Source organism: Pogona vitticeps, chromosome 11 (genome assembly GCF_051106095.1).
Source record: "Pogona vitticeps strain Pit_001003342236 chromosome 11, PviZW2.1, whole genome shotgun sequence".
In the NCBI taxonomy this organism is placed as follows: Eukaryota; Metazoa; Chordata; class Lepidosauria; order Squamata; family Agamidae; genus Pogona; species Pogona vitticeps.
In genome coordinates, this window is record NC_135793.1 from 24,209,323 (window position 1) to 24,236,169 (window position 26,847).

The following is a 26,847-nucleotide window of genomic DNA, read 5'->3' on the forward strand; positions in this document are numbered from 1 at the left end:
TCTGTGCGGGCCTTGCTACAAACCTTATCTTTGAGTACAAAATGTTGTCACATGCAGTTCCGGTTGTGTGACAGAGAGAGAGAGAAAAAGAACTTGCTCTTCCCAGCCTTTTAAAAAAAACCTTCTCCCTGGAACAGCCCCGTTCCTCTTCCATCTTTTTTGGCAAAGGATCCTGTAATTTATAACACTAAGAGCTCCTTAATTTCAAGGCCAGCCCCACCTGGAGCCGCTATAAGGAGTTGTGGGGTGGGGACAGAAGGGGAGAGAAAGGAATATCAGATGTTTTCCGGGGCGGTGGGAATCGCCTTGTTGACTTGCACGAACAGGGCGTGGACAGCTTTCCTCTGCAAAAACATTCTTCCCGGAACAGAAATGCTTGTTTGTGCCTGGCTGGGCCTCGTTCCCTCAAAGAAAAAAAATTAAGTAAAACACTTGAGGAAGGAAAAACTGGAAGCATTCCTGTGCATAAAACTAGTCATTGAGCAGTCGTGCATGAATGTTGTTTGAGGTGTCAGGACTTGTTCGTCATCCTTCCCTCCACCACAGATGCCTTGCCGAGGGTTCTGTCCTGGAAAACACCTTTTTGACCATGGACGGTACCTGTTTACCAAATAATATCAGACAGACAAAAAGGTCTTGTGTTCTTCAGCATCCTACCCACAGCCGTCAATGGACACCTCCTGGAAACCCGTTCAATAGGAACCAACCTCTGCTCCTCTGGTCTGCCTGCAGCTGTTCTTCACAGGTAGACTATGCCTGACTGTGGAGGCCCAGTACCTACAAACATTACGGGTAATAAGGATCATTCATAGGTTGCTTCTGCTCCATGAATCTGTGATTTTTGCCTCATCTTTTCGAAGTCCGTTGGGCTCCTGGCTGCTGCTCCCTCTTATAACGGTGGGTTTCTGTCTTGTGTGAAGAAACGGCTGTATTCCGTTTTGGAAAATTACCAAACTGTTTTAATCCTAACTGAAAAAAAGCTGTTGTTGATCTCCAAAGCTGCTCCGTGGCCCCCTTGTTTATCTGCGTGCTTTGCAGAGTGTGGCCATAACTGGCAGCTGTTTTGAAATTTCCTATTCTAATCCCTGAAACACTAACCTTTTTTGATTTCCGAATCACGACGATCCTTTCTTAATTTATTCACGAGGGTCCTGTCCGGGGGGTTGGCTATTGTTTTTCAGCTTCGTTAAAGGCTACTCCTCTGGACTGAACTGGAAAAGATTAGCCTTTTTCTGTGTCCTCAAACAAATCGAACTGTTCTGTCTTCTCGATAAGCTGCGTTGAGGAGGCAACTTCTGTCAAGTTCATTTGGCAAAAGCGGAGAAGTAACTTGCTCAGGGAACTAGGCCATGAGCGGCTCGTATTCCCAGCGAGGCCGTCTATGTCTCCCATGCAAGTTCTTGGAAATCTTTTCCTTGCTGGGCATTTGGGTCCAGAGTTGCAATAATTTGTGTTTCAAAGCCGGAAAGCAGGTTGATTGAGCGGATGGGGCTACTGAGACGTGAAGGGCGGCCACATCGGACGATGGGCTACGTCATGAAGCTGGTGCACACACACACACAAAAGAGAGAGTAAGCATAGTGTCACTTTGGACCAGCCACCGCAACATCTGTTAGCCTTCAAGCACTGAATCATTCAATGTGTGGCTGCCTCAGACGCAAGGCTTTGGGCACTGGGGGGGGTGAGTGGCTTCTCTGTTTATTACCCCCCTCCCTGTCACCACCTTCTGTTGTATTTTCTCTGTACTGCCTGCAAAGATTCTGTTGCATCTTGTTTCTGTTATGTAAGACCATAAACATACACAGTCTTGATGCAGAATTAAACAGGCACGAGAGTTCCCTGCCCTAAAGGAGTTTTCCCTTTTGGTACCAAGTGAATTGGTGGAAGTTGGAGCCACTGTCTTAGGTGTTCTTTGCCCGCATGCCAAGGGCACAAGAAGCTACTTTTAGAAAAGAACTTGTAACTTCAGAGCAGCCAGGTTGCTGTTGTTGTTGTGGTGGTGGCACTAATTGTGCAAGTAATTCATTGCATTGTGTTTTTAGAAGATGCATTTTCTTCACCAGCAGAAAAAAAATACTGCTTGGTTCCCTCTAGTGGCCAAATCTGCTATTACATCTTAGAACCGTTTTTTTTTTAAATGCAGAAGACAAACCAAAGGCTATGTCTTTTGTCACTCAATACTGATGACAGCCTGTCATAAAACTCTTAAGGAAATTAATAAAAATTCTTCAATGGCCTTTAAAAGTAATTTAGCAAAATCATGAATAAAATCCCTCCACCCTCACTCCCAGCATCAGCTTATGTCTTGTAGATGTCATCATCTTTCCCTTCACTCTCTCCTCTGTCTCTTGCTTGCTTGCTTCTGGGTCCTTACGAATCCTTTTTAAAAGACAAAAAAACATTGATTAGCTTAGACAGACTTATAGTTGGCGCAGATTACGACCCGGTTCCCAGAAACGCCAGGGGTTTGCCAATCCTTGGGCCTGTATTCCTTCAGTATCTGAATATATTAAAAGAAGGAAAGGAAAGGAAAGAAGAAAAAGCCCTGTGTGTTGTCAAGTGAGAAGAATAAATACTCAAAAACAAACCAGAGGAACTGTTTTAATTCTCCATGTGAAGGGGAATGACAGTTGTGTACATTCCAGCCCCCCAAAGAAGGGGTGGACGGGCACGGCCTTCTCTCTTGGTGAGAAACGAAATTTGTTGTTTATCTGAGAGGCAGCTGGCCCGCTTCGAACTCAGCCTAATCGTGTTTAGTATTCGGGGAGACGGTGCCTGTCGAGTTCCTGAACTCTGCTGAGGGGCGCCATAAAATAGCTTCATCTGGATTGCCTCTTTAAGCAAATTCCAAGCGTTCCTGTATTAATTTGAGCTCACTGCTGAATGCATTCCACCGGGAAGAGTAGAAGGGGGGGGGAGTCGAAGACGCAGATGATGAGTGAAGGCAGACTTGGGGGGGGATTTCATGCGGGGGGGGAAGCTACTGATATTTCAGCTTCTTTTAAATTGCCCTAATGCTGCCGCAGGTTGGGGGGGAAAAACCCACCCCATGGAAGTAAATAACTCTTTGCTTAAAGCAGGCTGCAAATGCTAGGAAAGGTTTAGATTCATGATATTTGTCAGTCTTTTAAGCTGCCAGGAGACAAGAGGCCCGAATCCTGTCGCTCGGCACAGGAAATGCCACTATTATAGGTTAAAGCAAACTCGAAGGGAAAAAGTAAAAAAAAGAGACTAAAATGTGGTAGCACCTTAAAGATGAAATTTGATCCTTTTTAATGTGAGCTTTCATAGGCAAGCCCACTTCGTCAGAATGCCTTCCATTGATTCAAATAGCCCTACTCAAACCGCCACTCACATGAACAAGTCACAGTTAGAGTAAGGTAAAGGTAAAGGTAAAGGTTCCCCTTGACATTGAGTCCAGTCGTGTCCGATTCTAGGGCGTGGTGCTCATCTCTGTTTCCAAGCCATAGAGCCAGTGTTTTGTCCGAAGACAGTTTCCGTGGTCACATGGCCAGCATGACTAGACACGGAACGCCGTGACCATCCCACTGAAGTGGTCCCTATTTATCTACTCGCATTTTTACATGCTTTTGAACGGCTAGGTCGGCAGGAGCTGGGACAAGCGACGGGAGCTCCCTCCATCGCATGGATTCGATCTTACGACTGTTTGGTTGATTCGATGGGCCTGCTTTGGTGCAATTTGTGTCTTTGAGCGGCAGGATTTGGGATTGGCGTTTTGAGATTTGTCAGTAAATATGAATAAAGGCTTGCTGCGTTTTGAAGACCGAGACATTTTTCTCAGGGAGGATAAATCCACCAAAGTGCGCACTGGAATAAATCTGTTAGTCTTCAAAGCACCGCAAGCCAGCTGGATCTCAGTGCGATGCCCTTCACAGCTTGTGCCTCGGGAGACATAAAATGGGTAGTTTAGATTGTCGTGCAAATTTGGTGGCACAACACAAGTTTTTGGATGGAAATGGTCCCAGGTTCAGTCTGTATCACAGATAGAACTCCACCTTTGTGCCAATGAGTTTGAGGTACGGGACCTGGCTTTCCACTTGGTCACTTGATTCTCACCAGAACAGCCCCGCGAGGCAGATTTGTGTGTCTCGAGGTACCCTCATGAGTTTTCATGGTGCCAGGGGGGAATAGAACCAAGATCTCCCCAGTCAAAGTCCAGTGCTCACCAAAACACCCTCCCTGGTTCACATGGAGCCTTTTCTCATGGGAGGGGACATGGAAAAGACCCCTATCTGAAATTCTACAGGGCCACTACCAGCCAGGTCAGAATCATGGACAACTTGTGGCATTCCAGAAATTGCTGGACTATAGCTCCCACTGTCCCTTGCTCAGGGGTGTAAATTTGGAAGTACTGTATAGATGCCCCTCATGATAGTTTCCATGGCCACCCTCCACCCTACAAGGAGAATACAGAACTTCAGGCAACTGGTTGGCTCCCTATCAACAAACCAGGAGCTGCTGGTTTGTAAACCTAAAAGTTCCTGATTGCCCATTCAAGACCAAATCGTCCTCAATTACTTTCAATAATAAGAGAGATTGCTGGAGGCAATATCCTGGGGAAACCCCCATCTCTGCCAGCTGTTGCCAGGGTTGCAGTTGAGCTCAAGAGAAACAGGGAAACTTGGGGGCAGTGGATAATGTCATAGTCTGTCTTTGACTGTATTAAAGGTGATTGATTGATTGATTGATTGTCATAATCCGAGCTCCTCAGAAAGTCCCAGGGCATTCATCCTGTGCTGGCCAGGATAGCAAGAACATGGGGAGGGCTACAGTTCTTACTCTTAATCCTCTACAGCAGTGGTCCCCAACCTTGGGCCTCCAGATGTTCTTGGACTACAACTCCCAGAAGCCTTCACCACCACCTCTGCTGGCCAGGATTTCTGGGAGTTGAAGTCCAAGAACATCTGGAGGCCCAAGGTTGGGGACCACTGCTCTACAGCACATACTGGTGTTTGCAAAAGCCAGGCAGGTTTAACCTTTGTCTGTCTGGGCATTGTTTACCTCCCGACTCAGAAGCTCCAACCTTTGTCACAGGTGTAGGGGGAGTGGTGGTGATGGGGGGGGGGGGGAGAGACAAAGAAGGTCTGGAAAGTAAATCTCTGCAGAGCAACAGGCCGATTGGGTGCCTGGCCAGGCTTCTGAGCGCTCTTCGGGTTTGCGCGCGAATTTGCCGCTGCTTTGGCTTGCCACGGACCAAGTCCCTGTCCTGAAGGGGCAGCCGCTGAAGGGGAATCGAGAATTCTCACTGTCCCATTCTGTCCCTCAACCCAACCACGGCCACCTTGTCCTGCAATTTGTTGCCCTAGTTCGTTTTTGTGTATGGAATTAAAAATAAAAACAAAAGTCTTGCTACAGCTTTAAGAATTAAGAGATACAGACCACGAGTGGGCGGCTCGGGAAGACAGCCTTTGAGGCCTTCCATGAGGAACTTACAAACATAGTTATTAAAAAAAAAACGGGTGTGTGGGTCAAGCGCCCCTTTCTCGCCTGGTTCTTGCAAGACTTTCCTTGCTAAAGCTGTTCCCACCAGGAGAGGGGCCTTCTCCTTTAGACTCTGGAACTCCCTCCCACTGGAGGCCAGCCGGGGCCCCTCTTTGCTGTCCTTCCGCAAGCAGGCCAAGACCTTTCTCTTCAGGCAAGCTTTCCCTCAGTGACCGGCTGCCTGAACGCAGTTCTTAAATGGATGGTTGTGCGTTTCTGCTTCGAATGTGGTTCTGTTGTTGCTTTTGTTTAGTGTCTTTTAGCGTGGTATTGGTCTGATCCTTTTTTTAGTATTTGTACACCTACTGTTTTTAGCTTTAAATATAGTATTTTAATGATGTAAGCTGCCTTGGGTCCTTCTTAGGGAGAAAGGTGGGGTAAAAAATATTTGAAATACATGCATGCATGCATACATGCATACATACATACATATATACAGAATCTTTCTGAAGGGTCTTTTCTGACCATGTTCCACATGAGCCACATCTTCCTGCATCATTCAACATCGTTTGCCAATCCTTAGGCTGTGACGTCAAGGGATCTCTGAGCGCGCTCTAAACAATATAACCGTGGCACGCACTCTGTTGCGCATTGTGGCCCTCGTGCGCTCTCTGGGTACAGCGAAGTTTCTCTGCCCCCCCTCCTTTTCTGTTTGGTTTTCTTCCTCCTCCTCCTCCTTTTTCATTTTTTCTCCTCTGAACGTTGCTCCTTTGATCTGCGGCTGGGCGAGGTGGATGAAAATTGATCTCGCCTGCCATGGAAAAATAGATCAAAGCGCCAGCGCTCGGCCCTGGAGCCGGCCTGCTTTAAAACTGGCATTTTCTTACAGGGTGTGTGCAGAGGGAAATGGGACGAGGGTGTACACAAGGGGGGGTTTGCCAATGGTTCCCGCATTGATCTACGTAACTGGATGTTCTTCAGAGGCAGCCGATCTTCCTGCCCAAGTTCCTCGGATGACTGTCCGAGCAGCTGCCAGCCGCGCGTCCTGTGGGTCCCCTTGTCTTTTCTGGACCAGGCCTCCAGAAGGGCATCTCCCTCCGCAGCTGAGGGCGGACGCTTGGAACGCATTTAATGCTTGCTTTGGGTGTGTGTGTGTGTGTGTGTCACCATTTCTCCAAGAGGTTTCAGAACTTTACAGGGGCAGAGTGGGCCAGCAAGTTAAAACACGGAGAGACAGGTGTTCACGTCACAACCACATTACTTACCAGAAGCATCTCTGAAGGCGATGCATCCCCACCTATCGCTTTGCTCGGGATGGGGAGCCATTCAGGCATGGGTGTCGGGAGCAAAATGGGTAACATGATCTTTTCTGTAGGAGCCGCTTCTGTTGGCAGCAAAAAAGAAAGGAAAGAAAAAGAAAAGAAAGAAAAGCCTGCTGTGGAGTCTTTCTGACAGGACTCCAAACGCCGGGGTAATCTTCCAGCGACAAAAGTCGGCCCCCGTTGAACGGTATCGCTTTACCTTGGCCGGACCTCTCCGAATTCACGAGCTGCCCCTTGTCCTCTTGGCTGGGCTTCAGTTCTTAAAAAGATGCCAGGTGTCGGAAGCCCCATTTGTCTGTGGGGCCATGAACATTTCAGAGGTGACCTTCTCCATGGCAGTGTTGATGCAAGATGGGCCTGCAGCTTTCTTTTAGGAAGGATGCTGGGTGCTTGACAGCGCTTGGGGGGGGGACACCCACTAAGCACTAACCAGTACTTAGCAGTATTCCCATCACAAAATTGCAGGCCTGTCCTGGGTCGCCCCTCAGGAATATGAGGAGGGCCAAGTGCCGAGAGGGCCTGCATCGCCACCCAGAAATTGAGGGGAGGAGCCTGGCAGCTGCCGCTCTGCATAGCATAAAGGTAAAGGTAAAGGTTCCCCTTGACAATTTTTGTCCAGTCTCGTTCGACTTTAGGGGGCGGTGCTCATCCCCATTTCCAAGCCGTAGAGCCAGCGTTTTGTCCGAAGACAATCTTCCGTGGTCACATGGCCAGTGCGACTTAGACACGGAACGCTGTTACCTTCCCACCGAGGTGGTCCCTATTTATCTACTTGCATTTGCATGCTTTCGAACCCCTAGGTTGGCGGGAGCTGGGACAAGCGATGGGGGCTCACTCCGTCGCGGGGATTCGATCTTACGACTGCTTGGTCTTCTGACCCTGCAGCACAGGCTTCTGTGGTTTAGCCCGCAGCGCCACCACGTCCCTCTACAAAATGGCACGCACAGGGTTGAAAACGGCCACCGGTGTTCATGCTGAGCGAACATGGCTCCCACTGGAAGAAAATGACATTTGATTTTTGGAAATAAAAATCGGCCACTAGAGGCACAAGAGCCTTTTCTAATTAAAAAAAAAATTGTTAAGAATTTTTAAAGGGAGAAGTGGCGTTTCAAGGGGCAGGCGGGGCCCTTGTGTAGGTAGCCCCGGGACTTCTGAAGGTTGACCACCTCTGGAAGTTGGGGTCGACGGGTGTTGGAGGCCAACATCTGGCCACCCAAAGCTCCCCTCACCTTCATTATGAAATCTATCGCAGAAGGCATGATCGTGTCTGTTAGGGTGAAGACAGTGATGGGGAGACATCCCTCTCAGTTCAAATGTCTATCTCTTGCTGGCTGATTCTTTTGACCTCATTCCCCTGATGGATTTCACACTCGCTACCCCACCCCACCCCATTCCCCCACCCCACAATAACCCTGCGAAGTAAGCTAGTACGAAATCAAACAAATGTTGAGTGAGGAGTAAAAGCTGCTTCTTGAAAGCCGAGGCGGGTAAGTGATAGTGGCTTGAAGAAGTTTGTTTTGTAGACCCCACACGACCTCTTATGGATGCCCGGTAAAATTTATAAATACATGGAGAGAAGGCTCTCTAGCACTGGGGAATTTCATCCCCTCTTCCCCCCCCCCAAAAGAGTACATTGCTCCCTGGGGCCAGTGTTCTAGATCCTTGGGGCTGAGTCGATATTCAAGGAACAAAGTCCAGCCAACATCTAGTGGGTGGAGGTCTATCCACATTCTCTCCAAGGAGCTGAAAGTGCTGTCTGTGGCTTTCCTACTTCCTCACTTTCTCCTTACAACAGCCCAGTGAGATGGGTTGGTTATTGAGGCAGGGAGTGGCCGGCGGTTCCCTGTTGAATTTCAGGGCTCAGTGGGGCACCCACGTCCCTCCGCCATGCATGAACCACAACACCACCCTTGTTTCTGAAAATGGCCCGGTGGCCAGGAGCACATCTCCTTGATCCACCTGCCTCCCACCCCATGCACCTTGGCGGAATCCGTGGGTTTAATTCTGCTCCTCCTGGCACGGCTCTTTTTCAGATCTTCAGCCAGCTTTCCCTCTCCTTTCTTCCCCTGCCCTTAATCGTGGGGGACCTTCTGCGCTCCAGACCAAAACCTTTTTGTGCTGCTTCCCGGTTTTTCTCGCAATTTGGTGTCTCTCTTGGGTTTGAGCGACCCACAGATCACAAACCGCCTGCGTGGGTCCCCCTTGCCCCCTCCGCCCTGCTTTCCCCTTGTCTGTAGGCCTTCACTGGCTTCCCCCATCCCTTTTTTTTTTAAATCCCTCCTCTCTCTGGAATGAAAAATGTACAACACCCTGCTGAGTTCCCTTTAAAATGCACATTGTCCCCCCCAAAGAAAGACAGAGCTGGTGGGCCTATGGGAAAGCAGGACGCGCTTCCTTTGGCAGGCTCCTGATGCTTCATTCTCTGTGAAGGGCCCGGGCCCGTCTTAACTCCATGAGAACTCCCAGCTCCGTTGATCCCCACAGACAGAGGAGCGTAAAAACTGCCCGTGAAAACAGAGGAAGGAGGGGGGGGGTTGTTGAACAATGTCGCCTCCACCCGCCCATCTCTCCTCGCGGCCACTAAAAAGAAGAAGAAGAAAAAGGGTCAAGAAAAGAGAGACTACCAAACAGATCCTAAAAGGTTTTCTGCCTGCCACGCTTCTCAGAGCAAAAGTTAAATTGATTTCACTGTCACCTTCAGAAGACGAGGAGCGAAAAAGAAAAAAGGGGGATTTGGAAGCAATCTGCTCAAAGGTTGCGGGGGTGTTATGTGTGCATGCGCAAAACCAAGTTGTGTCACTTCCTGTACGGATTTTCATAGAGCGCCCTTACCTTTTCTTTTTGAAAGAAAAATTGCATCCCCCCCATTCCCAGAATCCCCCAGTGGGTTGGCTGCCAGATTTGGGGAGGGGTAATGCCAAAAAAGTAACTTTTCAGAGGGGTGGCCTTGGTTCCAGAGAGCTGCATCTCATCCGTCAATCCGGGCCGGGCGTGGAATATGCCCTGGATTCTCCACCCAGGCTGGCTTATAATAAAATGAGTATGATTTTACCTAGCACAACCAATTAACAAGCAAATCACCTCTCAGCTTCCTCAGAAGTCATTTCCCCCCCCAATGACTGTTGTGTGCAAAACGCCGCAGCATTTTAAAGTGACTTCATTTTACTCGGACATTGTTGTAGATGTCAGTGCAAAACTCTTACGGTTGTCGCTCTGCTCTGTCACTTCTCCTAGATAGGCTTTGTCTTGTTTTGATTCGTAGTGCGCTGTTGTGTGTCTGGTGATATCTCTCATAAACATTTCTTTGAAAACGAACAGTCGTCTATATCTGGCATGTGGGAAATGCCTGAAGTGCATCTGGAGGGGGAATGTGGACTACACCTCCCATCGTTCCTCATCACTAAATACGCTGGCTGGGGTTTTTAAGGTGTTGCTCTCCAACATCAGCTGCTGGAGAACCACACATCCTCCAGAGGTGGAATCCATTCACCTCAGAAACCCTAGAGGGAACTCTGTACAACAGTTACTATTATGTCCACTTCACAGATGAAGGACTGAGGCCAAAACCGTCAAAACATACTTCGTGAATTCCTAGTGGAAGCGATATCTGCTGAAGGGTTTTGAATGCTTGGTTACATTAAATTCCTCTAGCTGTGCAGCAGAAATGGAGGGATGCAAAGAACAGAATAGCATCAAGTTCTCCAGATTAGTCCTCCTCCTTTTCTCATCAACTGGCACTTACAGTCTCATTAACTACCTCTGAGACATTTGTAGGAGAAAGACTTTTTAAATTTTTTTATTAATACAACATAAACCTACTACCACACAAAAAACTATAAAAAACAATAAAAAATACAAAACAATAAAATACAATTACAAGTGTGCTCCCATCACCTTCAGGACTAGCGTTACACTTCATTCAATCCATTTTCACTCCAAAATTTCATTGTTTCTTCCCTTGGTGTATACCCCTTCCCTCTCCGAAATACGTATTCCAAAAAATACATTCCATATTTTCTTAAAGTCATTATTGTGGATTAATCATCTTGTGAGGCAATCGTCTTGCGAGGCACCACTGTATGTCTTTATGTTTCTGCATTGGAAATAGATTCTGTAACGGCTGGAAGAAACCCAGTCTCTCTCTCTCTCTCTCTGCTCTCTCATCACCCTCCCCACTTTCTCCTGGCCATCCTTAATACCCAGGCCATCTTGAGAAACCCGTTCTCACTAAGTCCTAATTGTGTGAAACATTCCGGGAGCAGATCAGTTTACTTTGCTAATTCCATGTGAGGGGGGAAGGGAAAGCTCTCCCCCCCAGTGCAATTTGGATCCCTTACACACCAGCACTCTGTGTCTGGGCGCGCAATCCATCAGGGAGGTGAAACTTCCCATTCTCCAGTTTGTTCCTTGGCGAGAGTCGCCTTCCAGTTTTGCCCAGGCCCCCTGGCATAAAAAGTGCATCGCGGGGAGAGAGTGGCAAGAACAGAGCGGTCCAAGGAATGAGAAAGAAAAGACGATATTTGTGTCGGAGGTCACTGATCGGGCACTGGTAGCAAAGTTAATTTTGTACCACCTGCCCAGGTTGGCGACATGAATGAAGGTTTTCACTGGTAGATCTAGCTTGGGTATTTTTCGCCTTTCAGGTGTATAATGTTTCCCAAAGAACTTTTAATGCTCCAGATAAGAAACCATACGAGACTCTCTCCTGCCCGGCCTTCTGCACAGTGATAGTTTGTCTGCTTACATCCTGCCCTCATTTTAGAGTCAAAAAAGATACCCAACAGGCAATGGGGGAAGAAAGACTAACTATTTCTATAGCTCATAGTTTCTGGACAGGAATGCCAGCCTTCCCAAAGACAAACAGGCATAGATCAGGGGAAATCTACAGTGAAAGCAATGTGTCCTTCTATCAAGCACTCCCTAGGTTTTGCAAAACTATTATTCTCGAGTTGTTTCATCATTGTTTCAAAATCAGCCCTGCTATACCAGGCTCCGTGTTGTATACACAAGTGGAGAAACTGAGGCAGGAAACAAGTGAGATGGCCAGGATCTATTTAATGGGATTGTGGGTCTCTCCAGAACTTCAAGGGGATGAGATGTTGACAAGGAACCATATTTCAGACAGCTGGACACAGAATTAATTCTCTCGCTCTGCAGCCAGATACTCATGGAATTCTCATGGAGGGGCATTCAGGATTCTTGGGCTGTTTTTCCTTGGAAAAGTATTTTCTTTACGTTGAGGTTCCTGGTTGGTGGAGAAAGTAGCTCACATTTAACTCCTTTTTAAAAAAAACTCCTTTTCCTAGAAGCCCCAGTCGGCTGGGGCAGTTGTGGTAGGTAGTCTGGGAACTGTAGCTCCAAAAGTAACTTTTCAACTCTCTGTAATTAACTGGAAGTCTCTCCGGAATGAAATGACTTGTGAAGGAGTCAAATCCCCCCCCCCGCGCGTTTTGACTGGCCTGCTGGAAAGCACAAGCCGCTGTGAATGTTTGTTTTTTATTTTGCAACGATAATAATTAACAGGCCTCCAAAGGCAGAAACCAGCAAGTAGGGCTGGCTTGTAAACAAAAGAAGGATATTGACAAATTTTGTCCCCCTGCTTGGCAGCTGGTTCCCTGGATGTTGGGTCTACGTGGCTTCGATGTTATAATTTTTAAAGAAGACAATGGGGAGACTGGAAAGGAGACACAAGCCAAAGCAGATACTTTTATTTAAAACAATTACATAGCTTTTAGAGGATGTATGCAATATGCAAGGCCTGGCTCTCCCATCAATGGCTTCCTTTTATAACAGCCAAGTATAACCTGTGGACACTCCCCCTGCCATGTTGGTCTAAAAAGGCATTTTTAATGGCACAAAGCCATCTCAGCAACTAGAGGTCCTGTATCAGGTTGGGAGTTCGAATCCCCACTGTGATTCTTTGAACCCGGTTGCACTCAATGATCCAGAGGGTCCCTTCCAGCTCTTCAAATCTAAGAAGATTGCTTCTTCCCCACGAGGGCCTGTTTCTCATTCATACATGTCCCCGCTGACAGAAATTGATAACCAAGGGCTACCACGCATATAAGGGGACCCAGAAGGCACTTGGCGACCCTCAACGATGGGGGAACCTGCTCTAGATGGTCCAGCTGTCGACAAGACTCTCTTGGAGGCGCCTCAGTCCCCGGAGTGGTCGATGTGGGAGAAGGAGGGAGGGGAGAGCGGAGTTTCAAAGGCCCTGGGCGGCCGTGGGCTGTGGCTCCATCCTCAAGCCCTCCCTCACAGGGTTGTTGTGCGAAGACTCATACGGTATATAGAGGGGCAAGGAGGAAGAGAGCCCCTTCCCCCGCGCTGCTCTGAGCTGACTGCCCCCCCTTCTCACCTGCTGGGGCTGGCCGACTAGGGCTTTGCCTGAGATTTCAAAAATCTACTGCTGGGTATAAGCAAAATAAAAGCCCACCCTTCGGAACGCGAGCCCCATGCCCCCCCCACCAACCCCCCCCCACCCCCAGCAGCTTCTCTTTTCGGGGAAACGCCAAACTTTCTTTTTTGCTGTTGGGGAGGAGGGGAGTCCCGGCGTCTCCGCCTCTTTTTTCCGGGCGGGGAGGGTGGGGGGGGGAAAAGAAGAGCGAGGGCACCTTGCACCCCTTGCCTGGGAGGGGAGTGGGTGGGAGACGGGTGCCCCAAGTGTCCAAATTGCGAGCAGCGGCTTGCGCGCCGAGGGAGGGAAGGCAGGAAGGAAGGCAGGACGGAGGGCGGGCGCGCGCGCTTGGAGAGGCGGAGAGGGAGGCCGGCCGTGCGCTCTGCTCCGCCTCGCCCCGCCGGGCTGCTGCTGCCTTTCCTGGGGGCTGCCGCCGAGGAGCTTTCTCCGGCCCCGCCGCCTCATCATCATCATCTTCTTCTTCCTCCTCCTCCTCCTCTTCCTCCGCCGCCGCCGGGCTCCAAGTTGGCCAAGCGGAGTGGAGCGCCGCGCACTCAGGGCGCACGGGAGTTGGCGAGCGCCGCAGGAGGCGGCCGGGGCTTCGGCGCGGAGGGGCCAGCCGGCGGCGGCGGCGGGGGAAGCCTCCAGGGGCCGGCCGGGCAGGCGCCCGCTTCTGGCGCCGGCCCTCGGCTGCTCCAGCCCCTTGCGCGTGGCCAGGGGCGCGCCTGCCTTCCTCCCTTCCGCCGGAGCCCCGTGCGCTCTCGGCCGCCCCGCGCCAAGCGCCAGCAAGCCGGGCCGCCGCCGCCATGCCCGCCGGCCGGCGGATCGGGCCCCCGGGCTCCTCGGACGCCGGGACCGGCCGGCCCCTCGCCTTCCTCCTCCTCCTCCTCCTCCTCGCCGCCGCCGCCTCGGCCGAGCCGCGCTCGCGAAGTTGCTCCGAAGTCAAGCGGCTCTACGTGGCCAAAGGCTTCAGCCAGAACGAGGCGCCCAGCCACGAAATCAACGGTGAGAAGGGGTGGGGGGCGCGGGAGGGAGGGAGGGAGGGGGAGCTAGCCCCACGGGCCCCGAGGGGGGGGAGAAAGGAGGGGAGCCCGCGTCCCACCTCCCTCTCCGCAGCCAGCCGAGGATTTTGGGTTTTGTCGTCGCTTGTGCGCTCCGGCGCGCAGATTTCTTTTGGACACTTTGGCTGGCGAATGGGGGGGGTGGAGGAGAGAGGAATGAATGGCCCTTTCTCCCTCTACACTAGAATGGGGGGAGGTGTCCTTTGGGGGGGGGTGAGTCCTTCGGCGGCCTTTCTTCGCATCTGCGCCTGGGCAAGTTGGCCGGCCAGGAAGTGCCCCCTCTCCCCAAAGCCAGCGGTGTTGGAAGAGTTCCTCTCCCCCCCCGGGGGGGGCTGTGTTGGCCCCCTTCTGGCCGCCCTCCCCCGGGAATGATTCGGTTTGAGTACCAATCCTGTCTGCACTGTTGGGTCAAGGAGAGCGAGGGTGGTGGTGGTGGGGGCTGCGCGAAGCGGACGCCAAACTCGCCGCAACACTTCTCCCCGCCCCCCCCCGCCCCGTTTGCAAAGTTAAACCCCAAAGTCTTGCCTGCGGGTGGGGAGAGAGAGAGAGACCCCCCCTCAACCCCCCGCGTGGACTTCGTTTCCTCGGTGCGCCCTTCAGCATGTCCCCCTGCCCTTGGGGGAAAGGAGAGGAGGGGGGGGAGAAATCACCTCAGGAGTAAACCTCCGCCGGGGAATATGTGTCGAAGACTGATGGAGGCAAAACCAGGACAGGATCTCCCTCCCCAACCCTTTTCTCCTCCTGCGCCTTCCCCCACCTACAAGTCGTTGCTTGTAGAGAGGAGGCCGGGCGGCGGAGGGGAGGGGAGGGGGGAAATCCCCTTGAACAAAAGGGGGGGGGGAATCTGTAGGGTGTAGTCCTTGGCATTTTGCTGCTAAGCCTCCCCCCCTTCCTTGCCTCTACATTTCTTGCATGCACACATTTTAATTCACTTGCCAGTGGATCTGCAAGATATTTGAATGTCTGCCTCCCTCCCCCTTTCTCTCTCTCTCTCCTTTTTGAAATGGAGCAGAAAGGCTGACTATGTTCTTAAGGAAGGGAGAGGGGCAGATTGCGAACTGCAGAGTCTTAAAAAACACACACACACACACATTCCTCTCGTTTGGGAAAAGGTGCAAGGGGGCCCATGGCAATTATTCGGTGAGCAAATAGACTCCCATCATCTCTTTCCCTCCCCTTTGCCTTTAACTAAATGAATTCAGCCAGACCAGGGAGGAATTTGCAGGAGGAATTTGCAACAATTGAGGCTTCCCAAACCATGTGGCTTCTTCTCTTCCAACCCCCCCCCCCTTCGCCCGCCCGGCTCCCCTCCTGGAGCAGTGGGGTGGAGTTTCTGGCTCTGGAGCTGGTCTCTGGATTGGTGGGGAGAGACTGTCGGATTGGGGGGGGGGAAGGAAGGGGGAGGTGGACTTTTACATTTTCTTGGGATTGGAAAACCCCAGTCCGGGGGTCTAGGACCTCCTCTTAACTCCCCCCACCCTTTAAAATAAAAGTTGGAAAACTTCCCTTTAAGAGTATTTTTATTTTGGCCAGTAAATTATAAAGTGACGAATCTGAGCAGACAGCTTCTCGGATGTCCTCCTTTCAGGACAAAGGCCATTTTTGGGGTGGGAGTATTGGGCTTGGAAAGTTTTTTTGGGGGGAGAGGAACTTTTAACACCCCAAATTCCTTAACCAATATGGATGTGCTTGGTTGGGGGGGAGTCTGGAAACTCAGATGTCATGTTTCAGAATCCTTTGTTGGGGGGGAAAGATGTAGACAGAGGTTGGCACCCGGTTCCCGACCGTCTTCATGAATTTATTTTCTTTGTGGGTGTGTTAAAAAGTATGACAAGTAAAAAAAGTGAAGCTGCTTTATTTATATAAGTGTTTGTGGACTGTAACCCGCTTCTGTATTCTACGAAATCACCTCTTGTGCTTTTCTGGGAGTCAGATTTTCACCTTTGCTTCCTTCCTCTGGAGATCCGACTGCTTCCGAGGATGTCGAAGGCATTCCCAGCTGGGTGGCGAATTTTTCGGGAGGTCTTTCTGGAGTAACCCGAGACCCTTTGCCGGACGTGCGTGGCCTTTCTCAGGGTCAAATTTTGGACCTCGGTGCCCAAGGCCGTTGTATAAATAGTTGCCCTGACTTCTACTTCTTGTCCTATCACCCTCTGAAGAGAGGAAGCTTCGTACCAGCCGTACATCCTGGGGAGGGGGGAATCCGAGAAGCTTGTTTTGATGATGATGATGATAATCTTAGAACTGCAGGGCTGGAAGGGGCCCTCTGAATCAAGGAGCCCAGTGCCTGTCAAGGAGGCCCAGTGAGAGGATCGAACTCCCAACCTTTGTCTCCACATCCAAAGACCTAAACCCCTGGGCTGAGTTGGGTTGATGAATCTGCTTTATATCCGTGGGATTATTTCTTGGTGGGGAGTTCTCCCTTGTCTTGCCTTGCAGTGGCTTTTCATAGAATCATAGCATAAGGGAGTTTGAAGGGTCCTTATAAGGTGATTTAGTCCAACCCCTTCTCATTGCAAGAACCGAAGTGTTGTAACACTCAACGCCTCTCAAGGTAACCAATTCCATTGTCATACATCTCTAACAGTTAGGGAATTTTCCTGATATTCAGCCTAAATCTGACTTTTTGGGACCTATTATTGCATGCCCTGCACTTGAGAACAGATCCTGCCCTTCCTCTGTAGGACAGCCTTTCAGTTATTTGCAAAGTGCTCTCCAATCTCTCCTCCGTCTTGTTTCTTCAAGGTTAAACAGTCCGAGGTCTTTCAGTTTTTCCTCCTCGGGCTTGGCTTCTAGCTCCCTGATCCATACCTGGTTGCTCTCCTCTGAACCTCTTCCGGTTTGCCGGCCTCCTTCTTGAAGTGCGGTGTCCAGAATTGGACCCGGGACTCTAGACGAGATCTAACCCATGCGGAAGAGCGAGAGAAACTGACTACGCCTCCTCTTCTTTCAAGGTCTCTGGCAGCAGCCTTTTCTGTCTCTGGCTGCCTCTGACTGGCGGTGCCAGGAATTGAACTTGGGGCCAATTGAAGACAAAGCTGATGATGCTCTTCCATGGTTTGTGAGCCCTTGTTTTGTTCCAGCCCGAAGCGTAACAAAAGCTGCAAGCCAAAGGGCCGCGCTCAGATCCCTACCTTAAACATGCTCTTTATCTTGCATTTTTTCATTCCTCCTCGGGACATTCCAGCTATTCACGGCTTATCTTGGCGGAAATTAGTTTGGAAATAGCAGATGTCGTTCGGTCTTGTTTTCACTTTGCAGGGCGCTCTATTTTTAAAATTCTTTTTTTTTAAAATTGCATTTTTCTGCCGCCTTTCCCACGAGAGACGCTGTGAACCTGAACTCTTGGGCCAGCTGCATCCAGGGTGTGGGTTTCACTACAGAGGCATGCTTCTTTGCATACAAATAAAATAAAGGTTCTAGTCCTCATGTTCCAAGACATCCCCTTATTTGGATGCTGTGGTTGATGTGACCTTTCCTCTTTAAGACTGGAAATAGAGCTGATTTAATTAGTCAGAGGCTGTTGGGCTCAGCTGTTTCCTCCTGCCCTCCTGTAGTTTATTGGAGAACTACAGTTCCTATCAGCCCCAGTCAGTGTGTTCATTGTCAGGACTGGTGTTGTTGTCGTCCAGCAGCTTTTAGAGGGCCACGCTTGGAACCTGGGCATGACACTTTTGGACTACAGTCCACAGAATCCCTCAGCAAAACAGCCACTGTCTGTGGTGGCTAAAGGATGCCGAGGGTCCCCAAAGAGTTTTCCAGACACTGGCCAGAAATGTCCCATGTCTGCTGAGTCCCGTTTGAGGCAGGATTTTGTCCTAAACGTCCTTGGAGATTTCTGCAGCTGAGCCTGTGCGTCCGGGTCAGTTAAAAGCAGGTATTTGGGATTCTTCTTCAGTTTCGGAGCAAGAATTTAGCCTTTTCGTGTCTTACAGGTGTGTTTGATATTCTGGCGATCATCCTTACAACAGACTGTTGAAGTAGGCTGGTGTTACTACCTTCCTAACTCATAGACACTAATGGCTCTGGTCTCCAGGTTTACCTCATCCCCCCTTTTAAATCTATTCAGGTGGGTCATCATGGCTGCATCTTGTGGCAGGGAGTTCCGCAGCTTACCTAAGCACCGTGTGATGCTGTCCTTGCTTCTGTCTGCCCTATCATTCAGCTTCGGTGGGTTTGGATTCCTGTGTTACAAAAGAGCAAATAAAGCTTTAGCTAGCCACCCCTGTCCACATGGGGCTGAATTGTACGCACCTCAGTTACGATACCTCCTTCCTTGCCTTTTTCCCCTGGCTGATGTAACCTTTCCTGCTACAAGAGTTGCTCGAACCCCTGGCTTTCTGTTTGTTTCTTTCTCTTTCTGTACCTCTTCCATGCCTCCCTGTGCTCTGCTTCCCTTCATCCGTCGGACGCTAAGGGCTAAGGGATTTGTGATTTCCCAGTTCCTGGAGCATATTTCCAAATCATGTTGCCCAATACATGGAGGCCTCATGCGATAACGTCCCAAAACCAAGAGCTCTCTCAGGTTTGTGTGGGCTCGGCTGGTCGAGCAGACCTGCTTTCTCCCCTTCCGTGTTTTCTAGATCTGTTCTTGCCCGTTTTGGCTGTTTTTGATACCATGAGACACCTCAGTGAGGAATTTGAATCCTTCCTCCCATTCTGAGCCTCTGAAACACATGAAATACCTTTCTCTCCCCCCCCCCCCCGCTCCGTGCAAGGTCTCCACAATTAATGCAAAATGTCTGGCCAAGATTAGCCCCTTCTTCCCTTTGAGAAGCGAAAAAGGAGGGCCGGCGAACGGGGACAGGATGACCGTGTTGGCCGTTCAGAAGGATCCAACCACCTTGCGGAGTGCTTCTCCGACTTAAAAAAGTCCACGAAACGACGCGGGTGCTGTGTTGACATTTGCCCGGTTGCACGTTATTTGTGCAGAAATCATTTCGCATACCTGAGAACCCTTCCGGATCCCTCCCTTTAGGCCGGGGCAGGGAAGGAGAAAATTGCATTTTTTGGTGACACTGCACAGAAACAGGACAAGGGAGACCTGACACCTGTGTGCTATTCGTGGAAGAGTTTGAAGCAGGATCCCTTTGAGTGATTGCCATCCATCTTTCCCTGTAGGCTACCTCCTGTGTAGATCTTCCTTCATTGCGCAGACACACCTAAGGTACCCCCCCCGGAAGGTTTTTGGCAAAGAACATTGTCTCGCCCTGAACATTTTATTCTCCACTCCCTTCTCCTTATCCCAGTAAGCTTCGGTCTCCATCTTTCTTTCTCTCTCTCTTTCTCTCCTCTGAAGTGCCTGCTTTTATTTTTCTGTCTGAATGACCTACTGGACTGCATTCTCCCCGGGAACAAAGGAAGTGCCTTTTAAGCCAGAGCCTTTGAGAGACCACCAAGGACTCCCGCGCCCTGGCCCTGCCATTTCGCAGTACTTTCAACAATAACAAAAATGCATGACTGAAGGACTCAGAAATGTGGAAGGGAAGAAGGGGGTGGGTTGGGGTGGGGGGTGGTGGCTCGAGGTATCTCTCGGAGGCTGTCACAACACAGACAGCTCCTAAGTAAATACCTTTACATTTCCTGGGTGCAAAAAGGAGAAGAGAGAGGGAACTTTTTTCCCCTGGTGCTGGCACCTTCCAGACAGTGGTATCCTCCCAGCCGGTGGTGGCATTCTGGAAGTTATCCCAACTGAGCTTTAAATGGCTGAACATTCCTCCTGAGGCAGGAAGTTTACTCATCATCATCCTCTTAGAACTGTTGAGCTGGATTCGAACTCCCAACCTCTGGTTCTCCAGCTGGAGATCTAAGCCACTGAGCTTCCCAGCTTGTGTGTCTGTATCTTTTTCATGTGCCACCACGTCAATTCAGACAGAAAAAAAATTAGTCCAGTATATATACGTGCCTAGCTAGTGCATTAATAATTGATAATTGTGTGCCATTAAGTCAATCTTGATTTACAGCGACCCTTTCCCAGTTTTTCCAGGTAGAGGATGCTCAGAAGTGCTTTACCCTTCGCTTCCTCTAGGGGCGCCCTGGAACTGTACAGCTTAACCAAGGCTACACAGGCTGGCTTTGCCTCCTAGGGGAAAAGCCAGCCTGTGTAGCCTTGGGTAAGCTGGAGATTTAAACCACTGAACTATCCAGCCACATACTACCTACCTACCTACTTGCATACAAGCCAGTGTAATGTGGTTTACGACAATAAATAAAATCTGTACTAATAAAACTGCAAATAAGAATTTAAAGCATCTGACAGAATAAAACTACTGTAATATGCTGGGGGATTTCTCTATATAATAGCAGGACAAGAGGCCTAAAATCAGACAAGAGTCGGTTGGGTGGCCTCCCTGAGAAGCAGCATTTTAAGTTGCCTTCTAAAGGTGAACAGGGAGGGAGGGGGGCAGCTATGACTTGGGAGGCCTGGGTTCAAATCCTTGCATAGCCATGGAACCTCAACACGTGGCAAATCGGTCCTTGAGCATCTCCCGTGTCTTAGAAACCTCGTCAGGGTTGCCCTGCGTTGGAAGCAAATTGAGTTGCTTAGTGCCAAACATTTTACGTATTCTTTTACAAGTGTAGCAGTGCCATATTTATAAAAGAATACGTAAATATTTTTCAGGAAACAAGAAGAAACATTGGGGTGTTTTTTTTTTGTTTAGTCTGAATGTAACGCTTTTGAGTTCTGTGGGGCTACTTGTTTACTTAGGAATCTATTGATCTTTGCAAACACGGTTTCACAAATGGAGTCTCTCATGACTCTGTGATACAACGGGCAACATGAGTAATTATAACGACAACAAAAATGCTACAATGTGTACACCCACGTCCTCGGCAGCATCATCAATACACCCGTTCCTTGCAGGATTGCAAAGCTGAAGTGCCCTTTTGGATTCAGATTCAAGCCAAAATCCAACTGGTCATGGTTGATAGAAGGTCTCTGTACCCTCAGAAGATGGACTTGTCACTTCTGGGAGTAGAACAGTCCATTAAAAAAAAAAAAAAACTCATTCAGTAGCTGTTCACTCTGGGAAAGCCTGCCTGAAGAGAAAGGTTGTGGCCTGCTTGCGGAAGGACAACCAAGATGGGGCCAGGCTGGCTTCCAGTGGGAGGGAGTTCCAGAGTCTATAGGAAGCAGCCACAGCTTCTCCCGGGTCCTTGGACCCAAGCCGATTAGGGCTTTAGAGGTTAGAACCGTCCGTTTGAATTGCGCCCAGAAACGGATCAGCAGCCTAACGGGGAGCTGGCGTGATCCCTGTCTTGCTTCGTTTTGGACTCACTGAAGTTTCCTGACACTCTCAGTCCACCGGCAGCCCCGCGTGGAGTACGTTACAGTGACCCAGCCGGGATATGACTAAGTGGCGTGTCACCGTGGCTGGATCAGACCCCTCCAGGAAAAGAGAGGCACAGAAATGAAAAAGAAAAAAGGAGTTGGAGGCTGGAGGCTGGAGGCTGGTTTGGGTTTCAATTGGGAGGCAGTTGGGAAGCTGATCGGCATCTCATATATTTCCTTTTCCACTCTGAACACCTCGGGTCTGTTCTGTTTCTGGCCACTTGTCCGTGTTTTTTGGGTTCAAAGCCACCCCCCCCCCCAGTCTGTCTGTCTGTCTTTCTCTCTTTTTCTCTTTGGTGGTTGCAACCAGAAAACCGGGTCTCAGCAATTTGGGGCGTTAAGCGTGTGGTTAGCCATGACTGCTTAGGGATGGCCCGGGGAGAGTGGGCGGTAGGTTTTGCTTGGCAACTGCTTCGCAGAGAGCGGCCCGTTCTCCCTGCCAGAATAAGCGGGCGGTTGCAATTCTGTCTCATTGCTAGTCAAATGATTATCTATTGTTAAAGCTGCCTCAATTAGATGCTTCCTTCGAAATGCAGGAGACCAAAACCTCCCCCCCCCCTTTGCCACCCTCCTCCGCTCTGTTCAGTGGGAAAGGGCAAAGTGACATTTATTTAAAAAGAAGTATTTTGATAGGCAGGATAAAGATATGTGTGTGTGTATGTGTATATTTATTGTCTGTGTAATTCTGTGTTAGTTTATTTTTCTATCCCTAACACGCCCAGATAAAAAGCAAACACATATTCAAGGGTCTTGTGGTACATTTCCTGTACTTCTGGAATTCCAGTGATTTTAGGGTTAGGCGGACGGTAGGATTAAGGTCAAGGGAAATTGTATGCATTTTCTATTTCCAGAATGTGCTCTGCAGGATAGAAAAGGGATTTATTTAAAAAGTATATTGATAGGCACCATCCATCTATCTCCCCCCTCTCTGTTTGTATGTTTATTGCGTCTGTAGTGCTGTGCTAGCAGCTTCTTTTCTTATCCTTCCACATAAAAAACAAATAAATTGTGTTGCGGCTTTTTTTTTTTTGGACCCTCTTGGAATTCCAGCGATTTTAGTTTTTCGCAGTGTGGTCAGGGGAAAAGTTTATTGTATACCTCTTCTATTTCTGGAATGGGCTTCAAATTCCAGTTCCCTTCCCAACACACCGCCCCCCCCTCCAACAAGCCGAGTGTGTTTCTTCTGTTTCTCAACGTTGTGGTTTGTCCTCCCCCCCCCCAAAAAAAAGCCACCACGGGATGTTTTCTGCCCAAATATATTACGTTGGCTGAGGGCGAAGCGTGTGGGTCGACAAAAAAGCCTACAGCTGCTTGTTGGGAGAGTTTTGACCGGAGTTGTTTGTTGTCTGCTACGAACAATATGACAACAGCGGTAGCCGACTTGTAGGGTGCAAGCGACTGGAATTTTTGAGGGACATGATTTGCAGTTTTTCAGGGGACGGTGTTATAAAAGGTCTGCCTTGAAAGTTTAGATCTGGGGAAACTGACTAAACTAGCTTTTCCAGTGTTCAGAAACATTGGTGGGTTGTGTGTTTTTTTTGATGGTGGTGGACTTTAAAGGGCTAGAGGAAAGTATTTCGCATTTTGGGGCTCTGAGGCTGGCCTGGCCTGTCAGGGTTAAAAAAAAAAAAGGAAAAACAGCTTGGCTGTCTTTTCTCCACATGAATCAGGTCTCCCTGTGATAAAGGAAGGCTTATGGGTCGTTCGAGCACAGTGTCTCCTTGTTCCCACGTGGTCCCGACAGGAAGAATGCGTTGCTCTGGCGTCCCCTTGCGCTTCGGTATGCGCCGAGTGCTATAACCAGGGCCATGCACGCCGCAGCAGCCCAGGAATTGACTTTGACCTTCTGCGTAGGCTTTGTTTTTCTAACTCCAGATAAGGGTGTGTGTGCCCTGCTTTGTGTTCCTGAGGAAAACCGGTGCGCTTTGAGGTGGAGGCTGGGGTTCAGATTCCAAGGAAGGGGCTCCAGGATTTTGGGGCGTCTCCTGCCCTGACAGACACTCTGGGCCTCCCTTCTGGCAATAAGGTGCCCAAATAGAGAATAGCCAGGCTCTGGAGCATGCGGTTGTGTGCACTGTGCGATCTTAAACTAACAATGTTCTTAAACTTGGGGGCATTTTGGAGGGCAATTCCAGATGGCCTCAGCCCTCATGGCTGGTTCTGGGGTTTGGGATTTGTAGTCCAAAAACACAGGTTACTGAACTGCGAATTCTTCCTTCCCCTGGAATAGCTGCACAGCTGACCGAATCACCTTGAGCCTCGGTGTGTGTTTCTGTCCCCCCCCCCCCTTTAAGAGAAGAGCCGTTGCCTTCCTGGAGAGGCAACCAGGAGGACCCAGGAGAGCCGGGGTTCAAATCCTCGTTGGGGTCATAGAAACGTCACTGGTGGGTGGAACTGGTAAAGCCAATTTTTAAAGATGTCATTTACCTTGAAAGTCATATGAGGACTGCAGTAAGTTGGTTCCAAGTTGGCAGAACTTTAACTTAAGGGGAGCTGATGCCCTACATTTGCGCTGATCTCCCAACGATGCGCCCTTGGGCCTTCTTCGTTTTCTGTCCCCTTGCCTCGTTCCTTTTCATACAGCCTCCTCAGGATTTTGGCATCCGCTGGCGGGACTGGCTGAGGATGATAGGAGCAGTGGTCCAAGCAGGTTGCAAAACTTGCAGTACGATGGCGCAAGACTTCTGTACTCAAAGCTCTTTTTTGCAAAGCGGGTGGCCACCCAGCTGTTGCCTTGCTTTGATTTTTCCAGTAAACTGAACCTGAAGGATCCTGCCAGGCTCAGAAATGACTCTGGCTGCACATGTTTGGCATATAATTTCAGTTAAAAACAGGGCTGTGTGTGGATTACTGGGTTGGAGGGGGTACAAATTCTAGGCTGTCATGACTGGGGGGGGGGGGAGGAGGAGATTCAGGTAAGCCTTAGAGAAAAGGTGGGATAAGAGTACTGTATAGCAAACGGTTGATATGGTAAATCCAGTGCTGCTTTCTAACTCAGTGCCTGTTGGACTACAAAACCCCATCAGTCTCAGCCAGCATAGCGGCTGGTCAGGGATGACCGTGGTTGTAGTTTCAAAAATCACAAGGGCATCGATTTTAAAGCCAGCTCCCTAAAAATATGAGTTACATTCTGTGCCATCCAGTTGGAACTGACTTATAGCCACCCTGTGATATTTAATAATTCCACACTCCCTTGTGAGCTTCTGTGGCCGAGTGGAGATTCGAACCCAGGCCCCCTGAGTCCTAGTCTGTCACTCATGTCTGTTGTACTACACTGGGTAAAAATATGAGTGGCAAGTTTTGTTTCACTGAGTAGAGCTAACCTCTTACGTAGACGTTTCTTCTGGAGAGGAAGCCGTATGGTGTGCCTGGTTAAAAGGGATTAAGCAAAATCGCGGGGAAGAAAGCGTTTCACCTATGGAAAACACAGTGCTCTTGTCTTCTGCCCTGACATTTGTACAGATTCCTTAAAACACTTGATGTGGTTTTTTTAAAAAAATCTGTTTTACGATTATGGGGAAGTAGAGGAATTCTAAGCTCAGCGTGTAAGCAGGTTTCCCCCTCCCCAAAATAAGGCGGGTGGGGGGATGAAGTTGTGTTTATGTAAGAAAACCAACTAACTCCTGCACTGCCACATATGGACTTTTGTTCTTTGCAATACATGGATTCCCATCTGATGGTGCGGTGCTTCTGAGATGAGCTTATGGAACTGATAAAATTGTGCATAAAAGTTTGTGTTTAATTATGATGTAGGAGGGAAGAGAGAACGACTTATCTCAGCGTTCTGGAACGTGTGTTTGGCAGGGGCGGCGATGAGCTTACCACCGGAGGCTTTTCCATGAAGCTCTGTAACACTGGCTCGATTCTTCCTGCAGTGAATAAACCTGTGTTTTGGGCTGTGCCAATTCAGGTGGGAGGAAAGAGTTCGCACAGGCCTGGATGCTCCAAGGAATTATGAAGCTGATTTTTTTTTTTTAAAAAAAAATCCTTGTATTTAATAGAATAGCATGTCAAGGAAAGAAGTTCTGGTTCTGAGAAGCTAGTTTTCTACAGGCAAAAAGCCTCACCAGGGCCAGCCCTACAGCCCAGTGAATCCATTCTTGAAAGGCCATCTAAAGTGTTGCAGCGCAGACAAGAAACTGCCTCTTTAGGGAGATTACAAGCCTCTGCTACCTTGCAGGGTTGCTTATTTCGTTTATTTATTTCATCATTATACCGACCACCTGGTCGAAGGCCACTCTATATAATAGCAGGACAAGAGGCCTAAAATCAGACAAGAGTCGGTGTGGGTGGCCTCCCTGAGAAGCAGCATTTTAAGTTGCCTTCTAAACATGAACAGGGAGGGAGGGGGGGGAGCTATGACTCGGGAGGCCTGGGTTCAAATCCTTGCATAGCCATGGAACCTCAGCATGTGGCTAATCGGTCCTTGAGCATCTCCCGTGTCTTAGAAACCTCGTCAGGGTTGCCGTGAGTTGGAAGCAACCTGAGTTGCTTAGTGCCAAACATTTACGTATTCTTTTGCAAGTGTAGCAGTGCCATACAGTACTTATAAAAGAATACGTAAATGTTTTTCAGGAAACAGGAAGAAACATTGGCTCTTTTTTTGTTTAGTCTGAATGTAACGCTTTTGAGTTCTGTGGGGCTACTTGTTTACTTAGGAATCTATTGATCTTTGCAAACACGGTTTCACAAATGGAGTCTCTCGTGATTCGGTGATACAACAGGCAACACGAGTAAATATAATGACAACAAAATGCTACAATGTATACACCCACATCCTCGGCAGCATCATCAGTACACCCGGTCCACATCCTCGGCAGCATCATCAGTACACCCGGTCCTTGCAGGATTGCAAAGCTGAAGTGCCCTTTTGGATTCAGATTCAGGCACAAATCCAACTTGGTTGGGTCCAGCGGTTGTTAAGCGTCCTTAAATCCAGTGGAGTTTTGTCGCCCACCTTCCGGAGATCGAGCCTCTGGTTTTTTTTTTTCTCCCCAGCTCAAGTTTTGGGCCATTAGGGGGTTCCAGCAGAAAGGATGATGGCCACCCCACGTATTCCGGATTCCATTCTGGTATAAATGAAACTATGCTGTTGGAGGCGGTCAATAATCGGGTGTGAAGAGGGAGGTCTTAATAACCAAATACTTCTCAGACTGTTGCATTTCTCTTTGATTTTCCCAAGATGGTGCAAACTAGTTCTAACGGGTGGCAAAATGGCAGTATTGATGATTTCCTATCATTTTATAGAATATTTGTATTGGACAGCAGCAATGGGAGGTAGTTTTTTTG

The 26,847-nt window shown here is 49.2% G+C and overlaps 1 protein-coding gene and 1 long non-coding RNA gene across 2 annotated transcripts in view; one reads left to right on the top strand and one right to left on the bottom strand.

The window, feature by feature from the left end:
* Positions 1 to 327: 327 nt before the first annotated feature.
* On the bottom strand, positions 328 to 7,315 carry LOC144584489 (uncharacterized). Its single transcript, XR_013538762.1, has 2 exons — positions 6,708 to 7,315; positions 328 to 2,379 (listed from the first exon to the last, which is right to left on the bottom strand). It is a non-coding gene; the product is annotated as an uncharacterized LOC144584489 (long non-coding RNA).
* Positions 7,316 to 13,568: 6,253 nt separating this feature from the next.
* The window catches only part of GPC4 (glypican 4), a 54,398-nt gene continuing 41,119 nt past the window's right edge, over positions 13,569 to 26,847 (top strand). The window contains exon 1 of the mRNA XM_072981362.2: positions 13,569 to 14,169. Within this exon, the coding sequence (XP_072837463.2) occupies positions 13,971 to 14,169 (199 nt within the window). The 5' untranslated portion in view covers positions 13,569 to 13,970. The remainder of the gene's footprint in view (positions 14,170 to 26,847) is intronic.